This window comes from Hirsutella rhossiliensis, assembly GCF_020360975.1.
Source record: "Hirsutella rhossiliensis strain HR02 chromosome Unknown scaffold00004, whole genome shotgun sequence".
In the NCBI taxonomy this organism is placed as follows: Eukaryota; Fungi; Ascomycota; class Sordariomycetes; order Hypocreales; family Ophiocordycipitaceae; genus Hirsutella; species Hirsutella rhossiliensis.
Window position 1 is genome coordinate 853893 of NW_025408670.1, and position 22010 is coordinate 875902.

The window sequence follows — 22010 nt, forward strand, 5'->3', positions numbered from 1 at the left end:
GCCTAAGACGTTTCTATACCTATAAAGACCTCTTAATATCCCGTCTCATAAGTGATGCAGGTTATGACTTCCCAATCGTCAACCTGATCACCCCTGACGGCACCCCTGAGTGCGATTCATTGAAATGGCCGTCCAAGTTTACAGAGGGCTCATTGACCGACTATCATTAATTGTATTCGAAAGACATCCGGCCGCAGTTTGGGCGGTATTCGATCTGGGGCATCCGGTCTCGAATTTACCGATGTCATCAGGCTGAGTAAATATACACAAGAACGTGTTTTGAACGCTCGCTATTCTGAAGCAAAATTCACCTGAGATACAATGTCGATGTATGATGAGAGTTTATTTCAATATCTGTGCAAGGCAAACGAAAGGGAATCGCCGTTGTTCGACTACATAGACCTTCACCTCACAACAAGGGTGGATGTTCTGGACTAGGCCCATATTGGGATAAAGAGGATACTGCTCATCTTCGTCCTTTAGGGGCTTGGTCTTATAGAAGATACTCACCTGACATGGACGGGTATTGAGACGCCGTGCAGTTGGCGTTAACCCACGATTGGCTGGCCTCATGGTCGGAGGTCGCTCTGCCGAAAGCCAATTGCAGTTGTTATTAATAGAGAGTACCAAAACAGTCAGTAAGTAGGTGGCCAAAAATATTGAATGGAAGGTTGCTTTTGACAACCATAGCAAAGCGCTTGCTCCTCTACTTTCCCTCAGCTCGGCTGAATCAGGCGCCGACCTTTCCTTCGACAGATGACGTAGACTGGGTCGTCTTCTCATGCTCCTCTGGCTCAAGTACACCATCGACAGATTCATAGAGTGCGCGGACGCTTCCGGGTTCGTGATAAACATTAGGCAGTCTATTGTCCTCGAGCATATCGGCTCGAGCTCTCCAGACTCGATTCCTGGGCGATGCTTCGGGCCCTAAGTCTTGCCAGCAGCGCAAGACGGAACACATCTGGGAGCCTCGTACGGAGAAGTCGGTTCGACAGTTTGGACAGGCGTCGTGCACCTCGACGCGGACCGGGCTCGTGGGTGCCAGCTCATTCCCGGTTCTGCAGAAAGCAAACTGTTGATCCAGCAGTAGCTGCTTTTTGCGCCTCCGGATCGCCCATGCCAGGTCGTGGTAGTTCTTGTGCGGACACAGAGGGAGGACGAATCGCAAGACGTCACGCTGGCGTTTGACTTCGGTGTCCTCGTCTTCGAAGCTCCATACGCTCAGGACCAAGAACCTACCGTCAACGATCCTCGGGAAGATAGAGTACCAGATGAGGAGTGACGGGGGTAAGCGGGTAGGCAGCCCGCCATGGTAGGGCTGCAATATCTTTTCAAGGTGTCTTTGGCGTCTGCCGCCCTCGTCCTCGAGTCCGGCGCGGGCCAGGCGTGTGTATTTGAGCGCGAGCTGAACGTGGAAGTGATAGAGCCTAAACAGAGAACCGATTCTAGGGCCGAAGATCTCACCGGACCGAGACTTGCATCCTCTTCTCTGCCGAAATTGAGAGGCCGGAGAGTCGGCGTGGTCGGTGCGATGGAGGCAATGGCACCGCCAGCAAGCCCAGTGGTCGGGCCGCTGACGGGCGAGGCATGAGAGGAACTCGACGCTCTGACTGCTTCCCCATTTGGCTTTGTCGAGACCTAGAGGGTGATGGAGGGCGATTCGCAGGGCACGACACGTCTGGGAGAGCAGTAGCTGGCCGTGCAGCGGAAGATTCTTGGCGATGAGGAGGGCGATTTCGACGGGCACCTCGAGAAGGGCGCAGACAGTCTTCTGCTGCTGCTGCTGCTGCTGCTGCTCCACCTCGTGCTCCCTGTGCTCCTCTTGGTCTTCGTGCTCCTCGTGCTCTTCGTGCTCCTCCTCCTGCTGCTGCTGTTCATGCTCGTGCTCCTCATGCTCCCCCTGCTGCTCCCGCTGCTTCTTAGGTTCTTGGTGATGCTTCGTCTTGGTTATCTTGGATACAAGACGGCGGACTGCCCTTTGGAGCCGCTTCATCATGGCGGATGACATGACTTGGAATGAGGACGAGAAGATGGACAAGAGGAGGGAGTTGAGGGGAGGTGGACATGACACGTACATTGGGCTTCTCCTACGGAGGCTAACAAGGTTATCCAGCGCCTACGAAGCCGGTCATGGTCGGATATTTGAGTTTGGTAAAGGATGAGTGCTAAGATTAACCTTGAAAATAAGAAAAAGCCACCGTGACGATGCAGGAACACGGGCCGTAGCGAAGGCTTGGCGTCGACACTCGGTTGGAAAGGCGTCAGGGCGCCGGTGAGCTGCCACTTCTCTAGTATCGTAAGGTAATCTGTGCCCGCTTTTAGCATCGCCCTGGCTTTGAAGGCAGGTCCAGTACAGACCCAAGGGGACTTCCCAGAGCGGTCACGCGTCGTCTGAACACCAGCCGGAACAATTCTCCCCTCTTGCCCTCGTCCACTCTTCTTCTTCTTCTTCTTCTCCTCCTCCTCCTCCTCCTCCTTCTCATTCTTCTTCACCGCCGACTTGTCCACCAACCGGATTCTTCATCGCACGACTTCGTCATCACAGGCTTCTTTTCGCAGAAGTCTTCTCGCCGGCGCCTTCATCACCGTCTCTTCATCTAGGCATCTCGAGTCTGCTGATACGCATACGGAATAGTTGGCCTTTGGGAGGTTGCATTAGAAGTTGTGATGTTGGAGTCGGCGGAAGCGAGTGGTAATCACGTGTACATACTACATGCATACGTGCAGGGTACCTCAACATTCGTCATTTTGCGTGGCCAAAACTCCCCGTCACTCCGTTTCTTGCACAAACATGATGAACCCCCGAATCCCGTGGAGACAATGCGCGCACCGCGGGAGTGGCTGGCATGCGAGCCGTCCATGCTCGGCCCTGCGCCTCCATGGCTCCCTCGTATCGCTCCGCCGAGCCCATGACGATGCTCCGTCGCCCAAGAGCCCGCTGCTCAACCCTCCGGCCTCGACGCGCCCACCGCCCCTGACGATCCCGCCGCGCAGCTCGGTCGATTCGACGTTCCAGTACCTCTTCCAAATGGGCAAGGGCTACCTGAGGTTCTACAAGGACGGGCTCAAGGGCGTCTGGGCCAACCGCAAGCTGCTGCGGCAGAAGCTCGAGCGGACGCCCCCCGACGACCGGCCCTCCATATTTCGCCCTTACTACGTGCCCAAGACCTTTTCCCGCGCCGACTGGGTCCTCCTCTGGCGCGTGCGCCACGACATGCTGCGCCTGCCGCTGTTTGGCCTGATGCTCATCGTCATTGGCGAGTTCACGGCCCTCGTCGTCATCTACGTCGATGGCGTCGTGCCCTACACCTGCCGCATCCCCAAGCAGATTCTAACGGCGGCGCAGAAGGCTGAGCAGCGGCGCCGGGTGGCCTTTGACGAGCTCGAGGCGCGGTCGCCGCACGGCGTGCTGAGCCCTCGCGTGACGGCCGACGTGGCGCGGACGCACGTGCTCAAGAGCCTGGACCTCGCGGGCTCCATCTGGGACCGGCTGGGCTTCATGCCGCCGGGAATGTGGCAGGTCAAGGGCAGGCTGCGCATGGCCTTTCTCGAGGGCGACGACCGCAACCTCATCGAGGACGGCGGGCCCCTGGAGCTGGAGCCTGCCGAGCTTGCCATTGCCTGCAGGGAGCGCGGCATCGACACGCTGGGCAAGAGCGAGGCGGAGCTGCGGAGCCTGCTGGGCGACTGGCTCCGGCTGACGGCAGCCGAGGACATTGCGGAGAGACGGCGGCGGATGGCGACGCTGCTGCTGACGAGGTATGTCGAATCCCAGTCCCATTTGATGGCGGCTTTATGAGGGCTAACGTGGCTTGACGTGGCAGACCCGAAAACTGGCCCGAGCATCGAGACTTTGCGGTCCCAGAGTGGGAGCTGTAGCGAGATGCGGCGCGCAACGACACCCGACACCACCACAGGGGGAGCTGTCGAGAGACGGTCATGGCGGATGATGGGTCGTTTGATGGAGAGGCCAGGCCGCCGAGGGATAGAAAAGGAAACAGGCCACTCACGCTTTGCCGGGCAAGATGCCCACGTTGTACGAGTACGAAAGATCAGATGGATCGATAAGTAGACGCCTATTTAGATGATGAGGACGTGTATACATACGACACTTTACTCCAGAGACGCAAGGTCAAAGCAAGAACATGTTGAACGGGAGGCGCATGTCGCGAAACCCGTCGGTATCCGGTGCGGCGCTGAGGAACGGGTCCGGTGGGCCGGCGGCAGAAGGGAGGGACGGAGATGTTTGGGCGTGGCCTCGGCGCAACAAAAAGCTCCGTTCGGGGGAGGGTGCGATGCGACTGGCCCGGCACAGCGCTCTGCTGGGCATCATGCAAGGGCTGTTTGGGAGTGGATAGGCAAAGAGACCCAAAGAGACCGGCTGCTGAGTGGATTGGGCCAGCTCCACCTCATGATTGCAAGGCATTCTTGACATGGATATTTGCACGTCTAGTTTATCAAATCCTCAAACTCGGAGCAGCGGAGGGAATATGGAGGAGCCCCGTGGGTCCGGAGGAGGCCGCGTGTGGGGAAGGGAGGAGGCAACTTTACAGGGCCGAGACATGCTGTAGAGAACCTACCTCAGGTACCTTACTGTAATGAGATGCACGAGGGCACATGATGCTTTGGGCACAGGCGCTGTAGGTCCGCTCCAGTGCTTCAAAAGACCAAAGCTACGGGGGGCGGAGTTGGGGGTACCTGGCCCTGGGGCACCGGGTCGGTCCTGGGGCAAGTACCCAAGCCAAGGCCGAGGCTCCGCATCACATGCTCGGCCTAGCCGACGTCCGTTCCCGTCAGATTCATCTTTCTTAAGAACCATTGCCGCGCGACTCCCCGCCCTCGGCTTCCCCAGATTTCTCCCTTACCGTGTTCCCAGTCGAGTCTTCCTTTCCCTCTCCGCCGTCTGTCGACTCCCGCTCTCAATTCCCGCAGCCATGTCTCTCAAGAACGGTCCGTCGCCTCTCCGTTGCTCCGCGGGCGCTCGGCGCACCATGACGAGTACCGTCGCATCATGGACAGACGAGGAACACGCGGCTGACAAGGTCCAACATGAAAATAGACAAGTTCCCCTCCTCGGCCGCCTTCGACGCCATCAGCCAGGCCCTCTCGGCCAGCGACGCCGACCGCAAGGACGCCATCCAGCAGGGCAACGCCGTCTTCGCGTTCACCCTCAAGAACAAGGCCGGCGAGACCGAGAGCTGGCATATCGACCTCAAGGATACGGGCAAGGTCGGCACCGGCAGCGGCGGCAAGCCTACGGGTGAGCCCATTCCTCCCGCACCTTCCTCCCTCCCCCTCTCTCTGCCTTGTAGCTTGGAAGGGCTGACCAGTGCGCCAAAAGTCACCCTCTCCCTCTCCGACGAAGACTTCGGCAAGCTCGTCGTCGGTGATGCCAACGCCCAGCGCCTCTTCATGTCGGGCAAGCTCAAGATCAAGGGCGACATCATGAAGGCCACCAAGCTCGACCCCATCATGAAGAAGGCCCAGACAAAGTCCAAGCTGTGAGGCAGGGATAGCCATGGCATGGCTGGATGGATGGCGCCGAATATTGTACTTTATACCGACGGGACATGCATGTAACTTTTTTTTATTGTTGGCACCCAAGGGTTCTGTCCCCTGAAGCTTGTTTGATACAACCTGAATGAATACTCTTGGATGGGAGTCACGAAAAGGCCTCGTCGTCCTCGTCCCTCGTCTTCTTAACGACTTGTTACACCAGCCCGGCCAGCTTGCGGAGGTGCTCCTTGGCGCCTTCGCGCAACTCGCGCACAATCTCCCCCGCCGGCTGGGCCTTTTGCACGAGGCCCACGCCGGTCCCGCTGCGCGCAGACACGACATGGACAAGTCAGCTCTCGGCACGCACACAGAAGCCATCCACTCGCGCCCCTCGCCCGGCGTCTGTTCGTCGGTGTCGGGGAAAGAAAAGAAAAGAAAAGGGGTCAAACTCACGCCCACGTGCCGAGCATCCGCGTCGCCTCCTCAGGCGAGTAGTCCTTGTCGAGGCTCCGTTGGCAGTCCTCCAGCGACGACCCGGACAGGAACTTGCCGTGGATGGGGCCTACGATTGCGCGGCCGTCGTAGAGGGGCCCCCAGAGGGTTGATTTGTTCATCTGGTCGTGGAAAGGAGACCTGGACGTTCCGGGACGTGTCAGTCGGTCTAGAATGCGCCAACGGACAGGAGCACATACTTGAGCGTTGACGAGCCGCCATCGACTGTCTCGAGGATGAGCTGCTTGCGGTGGTCGGGGTATTCTGACTCTCTGGCGACTGTGAACTGGACGATGTAAGTGACAGGTGCGCAACCCTGATACAGCAAGTAGAACAAGTCTTGCTACTCTCAACCCACCTTTGTGCCCATGACAATGCCTTCAGCCTCTGCGTTTTGCGAGTTTAGCATGAATGCACACCATGACCGTTGTCAGAAAGAAGCAGGGACTGAAAGGACGCACCCAGGGCCATCATGGCTGCCACCGCCTTATCCGTGGCAATGCCGCCCGCCGCCAGCACCCCGACGTCGCGCCCGGCAAACTCGCCGTCGAGCATGGCGCGCACCTCGGGCACCAGGCTGACGACGCCGGCGCCGCGCCGGAACTGGTGCCCGCCGGCGTCGACGCCCTGGCACACGAGCACGTCGGCGCCGTCGTCGACGGCCGCCCGCGCCGCGGCCACGTTCCCCACCTGGACAAAGACGCGCGGCACGGTGCCGCCGCTCTCCTCCGCGCTCTTCCGCAGGGCCTCGATGATGGCTCGGTGGGGGCGCGGGGACGGCGCTGGCGCTTCGGCCTCGGCCGGGGCGAAGAGCCAGACTATCGCGGGGCGGTGCTTGGCGATGATGGGGAGCGCTGTTTCGGCGAAGCGGGCGATGGAGGCATGGCCCGTGATGAAGCTGATGCCGATGCGTAGCGGCGACGATGATGGTGGTGACGGCGATGCTTGGTCGAGGAGGCGTCGACTCTCGGTCAGGTCGGCATCGAGCTTACTGAGCTGAGGCGAGCCCGGGTCGAGGTTGAAGGCGGAAGCGAGGAAGCCTGTGCCGCCGACGAAGAACAAGGTCAGATACAAGGGCGACGTGAAGCCGCGCAGACCTCGGCATTGATTACTTCACCCGACAGCAACTTGGGAGGGATGGGAGAGGCGACTGTACCGATACCGCCGGCCTTGGTGACTTCGGTGGCCAGCGCCGGGGTCGCGGCCCCGAGCATGGGCCCGTTGCAGATGACGGGCGCCCGGGTCCACGGGAACCACTTCTGCAGCCTGGGAGCCAGCGCCATGTCGTGCTCCATGGGCCTCTCTGTCCTGGGCACGGAGGGATGGGGATATTCAGGAGGGTACGAGGACGAGAAGAAAGGGCGCCGCCGATCGAGGCAGCAGACGTGACGAGGACGGGAGTCGAAGCAAGAGTAAACCACGCAGGTGTGAGCAGGCGACCTCGACGTATATGCATATAAAGATAGGTAGGTATAATTATAAAGCAGTTGAAGTACGTGGTGGAGAAGTCGCCGGCGATTCGCTCCGGCTCGTGCGAGTCCGCAATTGCCGAGCTCATTCACATGCAGCCGGTCCGCCGCCGCCGCCGCCGCCGCCGCCGCCGCCGTCTTACCCCCGCCTTTGGGCTGGGGGGGAGCAGTGTAACCAGCCAAGGTGTCAGCACGTTCAAACTGGACCGAGTCTGCGGGCTCGAGATTCAGGCTGCGTGCTCGTAAATACGCCCGTCTCTCCGACCCTCTCGCCGAGACAGGCGGCTCACGAGGGCAGCTCTTCAACAGCTACATATCGTTGCTTGGTAGCATCGGCGCGGTCGAGCATTGTCATGTGTGTTCAACATTGGTCATTCGCTGTGAGACGCACATGGACGAGCGACAGCCGTCAGTCAGGCCATGGAAGCAAGTCATTTATCGGTCGGGGGCTTCCAGCACTCGGGTACGCTGTCGAGGTCGACAGGCTCCCGCTCACTCGCGCCGGGGATGAAACATATTTCTCCTGCCAAGGTAATAAGCTGGTTGGTTGGCATTTGATGCCCGAAGTCGTGACGGAAACGTCGCCGGCTCCCCCCAGCCAGGGCAGTGTGATCGATCGGCAGGCTTGGCTGAGCGGCTGCCGTCAACCCCAGCAGGGAGGCGTCTGATTGGCGTTGGAAAAAGACGTGCCGCAGCCACTGTTTCGTCGACGGCAGCCAGAGCGTGGGCTGCCAGGGGGAGCCATTGGTTGTTGTTGGGGGGAGGAGTTTTTGGCGCTACGTAATGGGCCTGCTCGGTAAAACGTTATATTTCATGATGCGTGGAGTAATGAATGTCATGCATTGTCTCGTCAGACAAAGGGAGAATGGACCGCATCAAGCGAAAAGGGGGCCAAGGGTGGCCATATAGGGTAGGGCGCCTCTGCCAGGGCTTCTCTGCCAGGACTTCTCTGCCAGGGCGATGCGTCCGTCCACTGTAGGCACTGTAGACGGGGCCAACGCGACAAATCAGTGCGTACCTGCAACCGGGGGGCGCGGGCATTGGCAGGGAAGATGCTGGGAGGCCAGCCGTTTTGTCGACGGAAGCACGCGCATGCCAATTGGCAATTATGCCGCATGAAGCTCTGGCCTCATCCGTGGAACCAAAGCCAGCCAATCGTACCTTGTGCTGCCAGAGCTTGCCGGCAGCACGCGCCTCAACAATCCCCTAATTGCCAGATGTACATACTGCTTTGCTTTGGCCGGCGGACCGCTCCTTTTTCCTTTTGGGTCCCAATTCACGGCCCCCCCCCAACCAGGCAGAAAGAACAATCTAAAAGAAAGAAAAAAAATTAAGCACGTGAAGATTCACGCCTTCTCCAGGCAGTGAAGAAGCCTTTTTCTCCCACTTTGTGAGGGTGTCCTTCAGTTGGTGGTCGTCTTGTGCCCCTGCAGGCGGTTGATCAGGCGATGGGACAGATGATGCACCGTCTGGCGACGACGAGACACCTGCCAGCCCATCTTGGCTTGGCTGGGACCCCTTTTGGTGTCTGAGAAGCACGACCAACGGCCTCTATTGCCCGACTTATCAACCTTGAGATGGATTTACCAGTGGCCATGTCAGCTGCAGCGAGACACCCATCCATCCTTGTCTGCCAGTGTCTTTCTCCCCAGACGCGGCTGCTCAGCCCTCTCGTCCCAGTCTTCAACGCTACGACGGCCGTGCGCCATCTCGGGCGGTCCAGAATGCTCACGGTTCCATCAGCCGGAGGCAGTGAATCCTGGTCGCCACTCGGCTGCACGCCATTCACCCTCGAATATTTCGCCAGAAATGAAAGGAAAAATGGAGAGGCAACCAAAACCTCGGTGAATGCAGGGACGCGAGTCCAGTCCACCCATGCAACAGAAGCAAGCAAACAATGCACCTTTTTCTACAGAGAAATGCCCAAAAAATCGGGAGTCGCCTTGTCTGCTTGCCATAGCATCCATAGGTAATTATTAGTGGCCGTAAAACAGGGAAACGCCAGATTTGTCAAGTGTCAGTCAGCCCCCGTCTCATCCAATACCTCCAAATAGCATAGCCTACTTAGGTAGCTAGAAGCTGGCCTTGTCGCCTAGCAGCAGCTGATGGAAGCTAAGAAGTGAAGCCGAGGCGTTTGTGCACGCCTTGGTTTTTTGCCCTTTTCCGTCGGGCTGGCAACACCGTGACAGATCTGGCTGCATTTTCCCCATGCGCATGCGCGTAGTGTCGATGGCTAGGTACTTTTTATCTTGCCTTGCAGTGGACGGGATCCTGCCGTCTTCAGTGGACCATGTACTGTACGAACACATACTGGTCATGTTGAGAGCGCTGCGACCAGGGACGGCCTGGCGCCAGGTACAAGACTTTATCCGGTGGCCGGGAGCGAGGACGCTGGTTGGCTGGCTGCTGGCGTCTCTGCTAGCCTGCTCTGAGCGCTCTGGCTTGGGTTCCAATGGCCTGTACGGAGTACCTACTAATTACTAGTAGTACCTAGACAGCTCGGAGTACGGAGTACGTGACCGCGTCTCTCACTGTGCCTAAATCAGGAGACAGAGCTACCTAATCATGTGCCACCTACCAAGGCAAGGCACAAAACAAGATCAAGGCAAGAACACGGCAAGAAAGATGAGATGCTGCCGCTGCTTGCCGGCTGCGACTTTGCAGCGCCAATGGCCCGCCCCGGACTGTGGGCGGATGATTGTTTTGGCATCCATCCATCCCCCGCTCCACTCGCCTCTGCGCCTCTGCCCTCTCGCCGCCCTCAGGCCCCAAAAGCCCAGCGCCCCTGCCGCCCTTCCAGCCCCCTGTCCCCCACCCACACCCACTCGCCTTGCCAGTCTGACTCTAGCACCAAGCACCATGGAAGTCCCCAAGTCCCAAGTACCTACCGCCTAGCCACTCCCCTAGCCACTCCCCTCTGCCGGACGCCTAGAAGCAGCCGCAGACTTTGGCTCAATACTTACTCCGTACGGCTGGTGCTAAGAAAATTGTCTCTCCCTCCTCTCCTCTCACCACCCCCGTCTCTCTCCCACACACTCATCCGTTTCGTGCTCGCTGTCCACTCGAGTCGTCCCATCCTCCTCCTCCTGCGAGGACAGGCAGACTCGGCTTTAAACTTATACTCCCACCCACTACTGCCCGTCATCCATCCATCCAATTCTCCGCCATCCCCATCCTGCTGCGGCCCGCGCCATCAGAAATGCTTACTCTCTCGCGTCGTCGCTGACTGCCCTTGACCCCCGTCTCGTCGGTTTGCTTACCGGGCATTACTCGCCTGCCCCTTTTCCCTTCACGTTGGAGCCTCGCTGCTCCTGCCGAGCCTTTGCCCGCTCGCTGCATCAATTCCTGACCCCTCCGACCGACCGACCGACGACTGGACACACGGCCCGTCGACTCGCGCCGCTTCCTTGGCTCCTCTCGCTCCGCCTCTGCATTGTCTAGCCTGCGGCTCCGACGCCCCTCGAGGACAGCAGCGCCATGGCTTCCTCATCATCTAACGTCGTCGGCGTGCACTACCGGGTCGGCAAAAAGATTGGCGAGGGCTCATTTGGCGTCATCTTTGAGGGAACCAACCTGTTGAACAACCAGCAAGTTGCCATCAAGTTTGTGAGTGCTTTGACCCCTGGCCGCCTGCGCCTTGTGTCGCCATCAGCTGCACGCCGACCCACGCTGACTGCGCTCTCCAGGAACCTCGAAAGAGCGACGCTCCCCAGCTGCGAGATGAATACCGGACATACAAGATTCTCGTCGGCTGTCGTAAGCACCCACTTCCCCAATCCACCATCCCCTCCCGATTATCGGCTTGCCTCGCCTGCTTGCCAGGGCCTCATGGCTAATTGCAGTGGCAGCCGGCATTCCCAATGTCTATTACTTTGGCCAGGAGGGCCTCCACAACATCCTCGTCATCGATCTCTTGGGCCCCTCGCTCGAGGATCTCTTCGACCACTGCGGCCGGCGATTCACCATCAAGACGGTCGTCATGGTCGCCAAGCAGATGCTGTCGAGAGTCCAGACGATACACGAGAAGAACCTCATCTATCGTGACATCAAGCCCGACAACTTCTTGATTGGCCGCCCCGGCACAAAGGCCTCCAACGTCATCCATGTCGTCGACTTTGGCATGGCCAAGCAGTACCGCGACCCCAAGACGAAGCAACACATTCCCTACCGCGAGCGAAAGTCTCTGTCCGGCACTGCCCGTTACATGAGCATCAACACCCACCTCGGCCGCGAGCAATCCCGACGAGACGACCTCGAGGCCCTCGGCCACGTCTTCCTCTACTTTCTCCGCGGCGGCCTTCCCTGGCAGGGTCTCAAGGCTGCGACCAACAAGCAGAAGTACGAGAAGATTGGCGAGAAGAAGCAGACGACGGCCATCAAGGACCTCTGCGAGGGCTTTCCCGAAGAGTTCTGCAAGTACCTGACCTACGTCCGCAACCTCGGCTTCGAAGACACCCCCGATTACGACTACCTGCGCGAGCTCTTCACCCAGGCCCTCAAGAACGCGGGCGATGTCGAGGACGGCGAGTACGACTGGATGAAGATCAGCAAGGACTCGGGAAAGGGGTGGGACTCGAAGAACCACAGCGCAGCATACCTGCACAACCCAAACGTTCGCCCGGGCCCCTCTCAGATGGAGCTTCACAGTGGCCATCGCCAGGGGAATACCACTTCTCACCAGCAAGCACAGAACCTTACCGTCGGCCGCTTAAACGCCGCGCAACCGCCCCCTCCTTCCCCGATCAAGCAGATGGGCAAGCAGAGAGACCGGCCAAGCCCCCCCGGCGCCATTTCGGCACAGCGGGCCAGCGGGGTGGGCGGCCTCCGCGAAATGGGCACCCCGACTGGCTCTACCCAAGCACAGTTCCAGAACAGCACTCAGAACCTGCCGCAGCAGAGGGTCCCACAGCAAAGCCCCATGGCCGCGACCGGCCAGCATAACGCGCGGCCCTCGGAGCCCCAGCCCAGCGGGTTCCAAAAGTTCATGAAGACCATCTGCTGTGGTTAGGTGCCTCCCATCAGGTTTCGCGATTGTTTCTGTATATACTGTTGCGGCGGCGGGCCACAGGAACTCCAGGTCGACGGCAAACCGATCCCGACGAGACCCTCGTCGCCTGAGCCCGCGGCCGCGATTGGCGTCGGCGCCCTGCAATCCAGCCTCATCTATCCAGACCTCCCGGTACAGTTACTTGTTACTCCTACGAGAAGCAGAATTTCCCGCCAGCCACTCAGCCTGCGGCGGCGGCGGAGGAAGATTTTGAGGCGGCGGCGGCTGCTCTTGTCGCAACAGGCACCCTACTCAGAACCGGTTTCATCTTGGACGCTCAGTACCCGGTGGGGGGCATCGCCTATTATTTGACGACCGACCGACGACTAACAGTAATCAACATCATGCTAAAAACAAGACCAAAAAACGGGCGTGTCGTCGATCCGGGGCTTAGTGGCTCGGCTTTCCTTGTTCATCATGTCTGGCATTCCATCACGAAACCATACTCGACCTTCCTTATTCGAGTTGCGGCGCAGCACGGCGCAGGGTGGTCACGAAGGGCAGCATTGAGCCTCATTCATGTGTATCTTCGTTCTTTTGCTACCACGTCTTCTATAATAAGTCTAGAGCTTTTTTTCTTTGTCGCGGCAGAGTGAGGGGGCCGCGAGTTGGGGCAATCGGAGCTGCGGAGTGGCCGGCTCACTGGCATACAGGAGGGGAGGCAGTAGGGCGAGAAGGCGCGAGCGGGTGGAATATGATTTGTTGTGCGAGATGAACTCATTAGCACAAGTAGGTGTAGAGTCTCGCGTGGTGCTCATTGTAATGGAACATGAATTTGTCAAGAATTCGATAGCTCCTAGTGTGCACAGTTTCCGTGACATCTCAGATTTGAACTCGATCAAGATGGCCATGTCGGGATTCAAGTGGCCAAATCAGCCCGCAAAACGCTCCTCGCCATGGATCATTTCCCCCTATACGTGCCGTGCCTCCCGTGGTGTCTTCAAGCGGACAATGACCGGAAATAACATCACCAACCCCACAACAAAGTCATCATGTGAGCTTCTGCTTGATGAAAAAGGAGCGCAGATGCGAGAGCTGCCAAGCGCACGTGACGCCGATGACGACGAGCTGGATGACGATCCAGCGAACAACGCGGCCGTTGGTGGACTCGGACTGGTCTCTGAACTCTGCTTCTCGTTCCTACACGAAGACGTTAGGCTCGGATGACCACGGTGTCATGAGGAGGTCGGGACGGCTTACCCTCTGGAAGACTTGCTCCTTGCGGATGTCGCTGAGCCTGGCATTGAGGTCCCTGATGCGGCTGGCAATGTCCTGAAGCTTGTCCTTGTCGCTGCTCTCGATCTGACTGGTGGCGCCGATGACCAGGTCGAGCTTCATTTTGATGCCGCCGTGGAGGGTCTTGGAGGAGAGCCAGCCAGACCGGCCAGAGTTTGAGGAAGGTGTGAAGCAGATCTTGTGCTCGCCGGCTTCCTGGGCGGTAAAGGTAAAGCGGCCGGCCGAGGAGCCGCGCTGGGAGACAACGCGGTGATCGTTGTCGAAGACCTCCTACGGGGCGCAAGTCAGCATCCACGGCCAGCCAGGGGAAGGACAAGTGGTTGACGACGTACATCGACGGAAATATAGATGCTGATGCCACCATGCTGTTGCCATGAAGACACGTGGTGATCATACTCCTCGGCCGAATAATTGCCCACGACGAGCGTGTCCTTGGGCAGATCCTCAAAGAAGCATTTGGGCGCGGAGCCGTCGACATACAAGTGCAGAGCCGAGGCGAGGGAGAGGATGGAGAGGAGAGGCAAAAGGGCCCTCATTTCGACGAGGTTTCGGGAGCGCTGAAGAGCTCGCCGGTCGTCGGATCTGGGCTCTTGTCGGTTTGGCGGTGGGCGTCCCCCTTTCGCTCGAGCTTCGGTTTGATGGGTGGGCGTTTGTGACAGATGGCTTGGCGTGTGGAAGCTGCCACGTTCAGGAAAAGGTACAGGCCCGGTCACGTGCGCGGGAGGCGGCGACCTCTGGCGCTTTTGACCGTGAGCGGCCTCGAAAAGCCAAGAACAACACTTTTCGTAATCGCAACAACTCGCCATCTATTGCACAACTGCCTTCGATACGCACGGGACGAGTGGGATCAAGCGCCTCCGACGTGCAATGAAATCCGCCTCTTGAGACGTCAACCAGCACTTCCCCGACAATGACGTCCGATGTCCGCGACGTGCTCAATCTGCCCGAGGGCGGCGCCGGGCCGCGACCGTCCAAGAAGCAAAAGGTGGCGGCCCCGAAGCCGAACCTCAAGGGCCTGGCACGCGAGGTGCACCTCCTCGGCGGCGACAACCCCATCGCCATCGTCCCTGAACCCACGCAGTTCAAGAAGCGGCGCTTGGCCAGCCGCAAGCCAGCGGCGCGATGGGACATGCGGCCCTTCCGGAACACTGGCCGCGAGGACCAAAGCCTGATACTGCACCACTGGAAGCGGCAGGAGACCAAGGAAGACGGCGAGGGCGTGGCGCAGGAGAGCGCCGAGACGACGGACGAGATGGAGGACTCGACGTTTTCCAAGTACAGCGTTCGTGTCTCGGTGCCTCAGTACAGCGATGACCAGTATCGGCAGCACCTGCAGAGCGCCGAATGGTCCAAGGAGGAGACGGACTACCTGATGGGCTTGGTGCAGGACCTCGACATCCGGTGGCCCCTCGTCTGGGACCGATACGAGTGGAGCCCGCCCGCGACCAACGGCGAAGCGAATGCGGACGGCGACGAGAGTAAGGCTGTTGTGCCGGCTGCGTGCTCGCGGTCGATGGAGGATCTCAAAGCTCGCTATTACGAAGTGGCCTCGAAGATGATGGCTGCACAGAAGCCCGTCCAGTACATGAGCCAGTCCGAGTTTGCGCTCCACGAGATGATGGCGCACTTTAACCCCCAACAGGAAAAAGCCCGCAAGGACTTTGCCATGAACTCGCTGTCACGGTCCCGCGACGAGACGCGCGAGGAAGAATCCTTGCTGCTCGAGATCAAGCGAATCCTCGCGAGGAGCGAGCGATTCAATGAAGAGCGGAGGGAACTCTACAACCGCCTGGACTATCCTCGCGCCGAGACGGACATTGGCTCCTTCAAGTCATCGTCTGGCCTGCAGACTCTCCTGCAAAACCTGATGAGCGCCGACAAGTCTAAGAAGCGCAAGTCCATCATGGGCACCGACGGCGTGAGCCCAGGGGCCCCAACCGGGCCGCAGCCCGCCACTCAAGATTCTGGCAAACGAGACAGCATCGCCACGGCCTCGGCCAGCGCCCATCGTGATTCCATAGGAGCCGCCGCTACGCCAATGGGGGGGAGTAAGAAGGCTCAACAGCAACCGCCGTCTCAGCAACAGCAGCAACAGCAACAACAGCCGAACCTGCCACAGCAGCAGCAGCAAGAGCGACGCAAACTCAACGAACACGAGGAAGCCATCTACGGTGTTACGCGCTTTGACCGGCTGGGCTCTGGGCCGACGTTCCGGACGGAAAAGATCAACAAGCTCTTCTCGCACAAGTCGAATCAGCAGCAGATGCGTATTAACAATACGCTCAACGAGCTTGATGTTCCAAGCAAGCTGGCCATGGCCACGGCGGCAACGACGCAGCAATATGAGCAACTCCTCGTGGCAGTGAATGGCCTTCTCGAGGCCCGCAAGCTCTCAGACAAGTTCGACGCCGAGATCAAGCTGGAGCGGACGAAGAAGGCGGAGCGGGAAAGGGCATTGGCACCACCTGAGCCGGAGAAGGAAACGCAGAACGGCGAAACCAAGGGGGAGACTAATGGAGACGATGCTGGCGGAGGCGGCGACGGTGGTGTTGCCGACGAAGCCAAGACGGCTCGCGATGCGGCCCAGAAGGATGAGGGAGAATGGAGGCCGACTGCGCCCGCCGAAGGTGACGGCGACAATGACGGCAGTGAAAAGAAGGCTCAGACGGATGGCAACGAGGGCGCAGAGGAACAGGTCCGGGATGCCACGGACAGGGAAAAAGGGGCGGGGCCCGGAATCGCGCACAAGCGCAGCGCGAGTGTCTTGAGCACCATGAGCGACAAAAGCGCCAAGCGGCAGAAGAAGTAGGATCCAACCACCCAGGTACTTGATCTGTACATGCCGAGATGAGATCTGGATGAATGCAGGGTTGCTCTGCATGCGGGGAAACGGAGCGGAGAAGACTGATACGCGGAATCATCCCGACCGTTGCGACTCTGCGAGATGCGACTCGGCGGCGTCGGCAGCGTGCGGGCGCAGGATTTCAGCTGCTGGCGACGTTGAGAGGGAACTCCTGAGGTTGAGCCAAGGACTGGACGGGCGCTTGGCCAATGGCGGCGTCTAGCAGCCACGGGCCTACTGCACGAGAAGAAGCGGATCAAACGGCGGGCCCAAGGGTGAAGGCGCGCGACGGCGATGGGGTGAATGCAGGTACATAGATGTATGGATTTCTAGGTGCTTGCATGTGCTGGGAGCGTGTAATACCAAGACGCCGAGCCGGGGGACGTGATTGGCTCCGTGGTGAGGTCGATGCTGTTGACGCCCCTGAGAGCGGCTGGTGATGATGACGAGAGCAAGTCCAGGCATGTCTAGTGAAGGATCGAGTCGAAGATGAAGGACGAGACCGAGTAGATGGAATGTGACGTGTCGCTGTGATGGGCGCAGATAGCTGATGGCAAGAGATGGGCAAGTTGGCCGAGGGCTGAACGAAAAGCCCGCCCCTCCACGCTGCACCCCTTGATCCCCTGCCCTCCCGGCCAAGGCAGAAAACGCAGCCGCATCCAAAGGCCGGCGCCGTCGAGAGGAGGGCCTGTAGCTAACGTGTGCTGTGAATGTGTAGTCGGGCGCTTAAGCGGGCGGGCGGCTATGCGGTGCTAAAAGCCAAGGGGCAGCCCTTTCCTTCTTCCTTCTCTCTCTGAAAACCTTTCTTTCTTTTTGGGTCTTCTGCACGGTTTTTTTTTGGTTGTTTTGCTTTGTTTTGGCTGGGGGAAAGCTGAGGATGGGTCAACTTGCAGTGTGGCGTGTGTCGGGCGCTTATGCCGCCGCCGACGCCGTGGCAAGGGGGGGATGCAGGCAGGGGCAGCTCCGAGGGAGACCTGGACGGAGGCTCGCTCACCGACGGGGCCTCCCTCACCGGGCCATCTGCGACGTCAATGTTGGCAGCAGCTGATGGATGTGTTTGGCGGTGCGAAGACAGCTCTCAGGTCACTTGCAGGGATTGTAGCCAGTCGGACGCCGCGTAGGAGAGGAGATACCTCAGCGTTTTGCTCGCACATCACCCTTTTCGAGAAGGCCTCTTGGCACTGGATGGCTAGGTAATTCGCGCTTATCCCAGCATCCACAAGGCACGGGTTTTGATAGGCTCTCTCTGCGGAGTGATGGGTGTCGGCTTAGTGTCCCAACTTTACATACCGTGGGTTCTGCAACTTGAGGGCTGTTTGCACTGCCAAAGGGCTGGGCGGAAGAGCTGGACATGAACACTTTTCAATGCCCCTCTTCTCTTTCGAAACCCAGCTTGTAGTATCCGTGCCTAGATTCATCAGCCCTCGGGGGGCGGCTGCTGTGCGCGGTTAGCCAAGGTACCTCTCGGCCAGGCGCGCTGCGCTTTCCGGGCTTGTTGTACCGGCTACCTCGCCGCCGTGACGTGGCGCGCGTTAAGAATTGCGGGACACGGTGAGACGCCGCGAGTCGCGCGTGACTTGCTCGGCCAGCTTTGCTAGCGTCGGCTTTTAACCCGCCCCCGGATCGGCACGCCGACGGCAGCGGAGAACAGGGGGGAGACTCCACTTGGCACCGCTAATGACAGCCTCATGCTACGGCGTTAATCGTCAAGGCGTATTATTATATCATCCGTACAGGCTACTCGTGCAGCCAACGCGTGGGCTCGTCGTCGTGCGGCTGACGTCTTACATATAATCAGGCCCGGTCTTCCGAGCGCCGCCTCTCGGCGTGCCATGGCCGAGGTTGCACAGCCAGCGACAAACCAGCTATCCCCGTTCTCCCTCTCCCTCTTTGACTTTTTGACTTTGACAGCCCCGGCAGCGTCGTTGGAGATAAGCCGCCATGACCGTCTTCAGCCTTCTTTGGCAGAGGCGTCGCCCCCACGGGCCCGGCATTGCAGCCAACGAGCCTGGCCTGGCCTTTAGCCCTGGACAAGAGAAATGTTCCCTTTGAAGCAGTCATTTCCCCCTCTGCCCCCAGCTGTCTAGTCTGCCTGCGAGTCGAGGTTGTCCTCCTTCGTCCCAAATGCCCTTTTCTTTACCAACGCCGAGCCATGTCATTTGAATCGCAATTCAAGAGCGAGCAACATGCGGCGTCGGAAGAAGCCAATGTCGCCTGATCCGAATCTCATTCACAACTCCTTTGGTGTCTCATGAGGTTGGTGTTGGTCGCCCGAGCCCAAGTTCGGACCCGGGTCAGCAGATGATGCCTCGCCTCGCCGCGTCTTATCCAATGTTGGTCTCCCAAGCACATGTTGGAAGAAGCAAGAGTCGGAAAAAAGATGAGACAGAGAGTGCGCAAGCAAGGCCGGCAAGTGGTAGGAAGCGGTGCCGTCGAGACCAACCGCCGACGTGACCGGGCGGCGGCGTGGTTGGACGCCTCGTCGTCGCCCCTTGTTGCGGCTGTCCCAATCGGCTGCGATCAAGTAGCCTGGTGCGCTCGCATTGACCTGGTGCGCTCGCATTACTAACTTCTTGGCGCGCGAGGAGGCGTCGAGAACGGGCCACGAGCAGGGCGCCTTGCTTGCCTGCGACCTGGCTATGCTTCGCGGCGCCACGCCGTTGGAAGGGCCAGTGTGCCTAGACTCCCCTTGCGCCACGCACTCGCGCGCGTCGGAGCAAGGATGCCGCGTGAGAGTGCGTCTGTGTGATTGTCGATGCTTATGCTACGCATGTGTGTATTCTTCACACGCTACTGCCTAGCCTCGCATTGTATCCAACGGCACGCACCCGCCCTTGGCCATGGGGGAACAAACGCCGCTCGTGATTGGCCTCGCCGTCGAGGCCATGTGACGGCGTAGGCGGCGTAGCAGGGTGACGGGGCAAGACGCATTGACGAATGTAGACATGACGACGGGCCGGCGAGCGCTCGGTTTCAAGGTGGCAGGTTGTCACGTCGAACAAGGAGAGAAGCGAAGAGCCGTTGTGCGCGTCTGGTGCCCCCGGGGCGGCAGAAGAGGGGTGAAACATGCGCGCGCGTGAGAACGTTGTGATGTGAGTACTGTAGATACCGGAACCAACTCACCCGCAAATACTAGGCACCTGATTGCCGCGAAGCTCGATGAGACGGTTGGACGATCTGAAGGACGTTTCGTTGAAGCCTGCCATGCGCCGCCATGACATGGGGGCCTGGACGGGGGTGTTGGCCGCCTGTGGCCCCGGATTGGTTATCCATCCAGCGGGTATAGCGAAGACATCGTGTGTCCCCAAGGGACGCCTCTGGTTCGAGTCAGAGATTGCTCCCTCTCGAGATGATAAAGTACGTGAACCAGATCGAGGGATCAACAATGGAGACGAAGACGTCATGCGATAAGATGAACCGCCAACGGGAGTACATGCTTGCTCGAGCAGTGTCGGGTCGAGATGGCTGTGGGATAGAAGGAGAGCTGAAGAAGACCAAGATGAGCACATCTGGCGCTGCGGTGCAGCACCCGACAGGGGCACCCCGTCGTAGAGAAGGCGGGCATGAAACTTGGCGAAACAGAGAGACGCGTCGGCGTCTGTGTTTCCCGCATGGCCAGGCGTCTCCGCCTAAAATGACTCGACGATGCGGGTGGGAGACGTTTGATGATGGACGGATGGTGTAGGTACAAGGGCAAAGTACTGTACCGTGCGGAAGCGGGCGGCTAAAGTGGGCAATGGGGCGGCGTGTTGGAAGTACCTTGTACTGCACCGTCTGTACTACCTACCTTACCTACCTACCTAGGTAACGTACAGCGCATCTGAAACACGTGCAGAGTCGCCGTGTACTTTGTGGGCCGCCGTGCCTGGCGGTGCCCGCTAGTACCTGGGGCCTAAGCGCGGGCCCGCCCTGTCATCTCAAGTCGCGTCGCCAAAGGCTGTACTTTGTACTTGTCTTTTATGCCAGAGACAGGTCGGCGATACCAGGCCCGGCTGTCACAGACAACTCCCCCTCTGCCCGTGTGACGTTGCCTTGCTCCCTCTGCGCAATTGGGTGATTCGAGGCGGGCGGTGTGACGCATCGTGCCCGGGGGATGGGGGGGGGGGGTTGAAGGTTTCCGAAGCGCCTTTTACCCAGGCGCGACTGTCACTCGCCCTGCCGGTGCACGTCTACACTCTCTCTACACGCGAGCACCGCCCTCTCTCTGCCGGTGATCTGGACGTCTAGCATAGAGCCTCGTCCGTGTCTCCCTGTCTTACGAGCAGGCAGTTCGGCTGCACCTGCGCAGACGTGGACATGTAGTAGCATCGGACATCCGGCAACTCCCCGGAGAGGCCCGGCGCAAAGAGAGTGCGCGTCCGTGGGGCGATTTGGCCTGCGACGACCTTGGCAGTATAAAGCATAATGCGAAGACATGGACGAATGGCAGGCACGCATGGAGACACATGGCATCTGATATGGCTTTGAGTCTGAATAGATGCTTGGGGTGGAGCCGGTTTGGTGCGCGGCTTGCTGCGGGCACGCCCCCTTTTGTCTCCACTCGGCCGGCATCTGGATCTACGGGGACTCATGGCACTCATGGCGCAGAGTACAGATATGTATGTCGGGAACGGAGCTGCTGGAGTTGCATCTCCTGTAGAGTACAGGGCCGCTGCGATGCAAGAAGGAGCACGTACTGTACAGTACCGTATTTTACACAGTCGATCGGCTGGGAGACAAACAAGCACGAGAGACGACAGGCTTCAGGTGAAGGTGGAAGAATATGTACAGTATACATACACACACACTCGCCGGCCTGGCGACAGTGGACGGTAAAACACATCAACGACTCGGCAGGCGAGCGATTTTAGGTGCAGGGCGCTTGCAAAGCTGGCGAGCAGATGGCAGGCAAGCGAGGGCCAAGCGAGCAGACACACCGAGATGGACCCGTCTTGGTCCGCAGATGCAGTCTACAGCGGGGCCCCGGTGTCATGCACGGAGAAGCAGGTATCGCCTATCACTTACTCGACGGCTGAAGTCGAGTAGTTAGTCGACTACGACATGTATATAATTAGTACAGAGTACGGATACTCCGTACTCGGCCGTGCTGTGCTGTCAGAAGCGACCTTTCCGGATGGGGACACGACCCCTCGGCCAATACAGAGTACCAGCCGTCTAGCGCTGTTTGGGTCTCCCCGCTGCCGCCGTTGCCAACCGCTGGGCGCTAGGACAGTGCCTGTAAGTGCCTCGTCTCTTCCTCTGCACCAACCAGCATTGGTCGGCCAGTCGCCCCCGACTCCGTCTCTCGCCTCTTCTCTCGCCCTTCAGCCCGTGCTTGGCCAGCGATGCGCTCGCGTTGCCTGGCCCGAAGCTCTGTTCTCTGTTTTCCAAGGCCCCGAGCAGCAGGGAAGCGCCCCCCAGACGGAGCCGGCGGCTTATCCCGGGCCAC

The 22010-nt window shown here is 59.3% G+C and overlaps 7 protein-coding genes across 7 annotated transcripts; 4 read left to right on the plus strand and 3 right to left on the minus strand.

The window, feature by feature from the left end:
- Positions 1-730: 730 nt before the first annotated feature.
- HRG_04257 (uncharacterized protein) lies at positions 731-2008 on the minus strand (the record flags this gene model as incomplete). Its single annotated transcript, XM_044862728.1, has 1 exon — positions 731-2008. The coding sequence occupies one exon, from the start codon at positions 2006-2008 to the stop codon at positions 731-733; it is 1278 nt and encodes a 425-aa protein (XP_044721342.1).
- A 783-nt stretch (positions 2009-2791) lies between these two features.
- HRG_04258 (LETM1-like protein) lies at positions 2792-3879 on the plus strand (the record flags this gene model as incomplete). The annotated part of the gene is made up of 2 exons (XM_044862729.1): positions 2792-3759; positions 3825-3879. The coding sequence occupies 2 exons, from the start codon at positions 2792-2794 to the stop codon at positions 3877-3879; spliced, it is 1023 nt and encodes a 340-aa protein (XP_044721343.1).
- A 1170-nt stretch (positions 3880-5049) lies between these two features.
- Positions 5050-5505, plus strand: HRG_04259 (SCP-2 sterol transfer family domain-containing protein; the record flags this gene model as incomplete). Its single annotated transcript, XM_044862730.1, has 2 exons — positions 5050-5260; positions 5342-5505. 2 exons carry the CDS (start codon positions 5050-5052, stop codon positions 5503-5505), a joined length of 375 nt encoding a protein of 124 aa, XP_044721344.1.
- A 205-nt stretch (positions 5506-5710) lies between these two features.
- Positions 5711-7271, minus strand: HRG_04260 (nitronate monooxygenase domain-containing protein; the record flags this gene model as incomplete). The annotated part of the gene is made up of 6 exons (XM_044862731.1): positions 5711-5819; positions 5950-6129; positions 6189-6274; positions 6347-6375; positions 6450-7028; positions 7145-7271. The coding sequence occupies 6 exons, from the start codon at positions 7269-7271 to the stop codon at positions 5711-5713; spliced, it is 1110 nt and encodes a 369-aa protein (XP_044721345.1).
- Positions 7272-10934: 3663 nt separating this feature from the next.
- HRG_04261 (kinase) lies at positions 10935-12465 on the plus strand (the record flags this gene model as incomplete). The annotated part of the gene is made up of 3 exons (XM_044862732.1): positions 10935-11063; positions 11144-11213; positions 11300-12465. 3 exons carry the CDS (start codon positions 10935-10937, stop codon positions 12463-12465), a joined length of 1365 nt encoding a protein of 454 aa, XP_044721346.1.
- A 1029-nt stretch (positions 12466-13494) lies between these two features.
- HRG_04262 (emp24/gp25L/p24 family/GOLD domain-containing protein) lies at positions 13495-14276 on the minus strand (the record flags this gene model as incomplete). Its single annotated transcript, XM_044862733.1, has 4 exons — positions 13495-13539; positions 13594-13644; positions 13705-14010; positions 14073-14276. The coding sequence occupies 4 exons, from the start codon at positions 14274-14276 to the stop codon at positions 13495-13497; spliced, it is 606 nt and encodes a 201-aa protein (XP_044721347.1).
- A 374-nt stretch (positions 14277-14650) lies between these two features.
- HRG_04263 (SANT/Myb-like domain of DAMP1) lies at positions 14651-16549 on the plus strand (the record flags this gene model as incomplete). Its single annotated transcript, XM_044862734.1, has 1 exon — positions 14651-16549. One exon carries the CDS (start codon positions 14651-14653, stop codon positions 16547-16549), a length of 1899 nt encoding a protein of 632 aa, XP_044721348.1.
- Positions 16550-22010: the final 5461 nt, after the last annotated feature.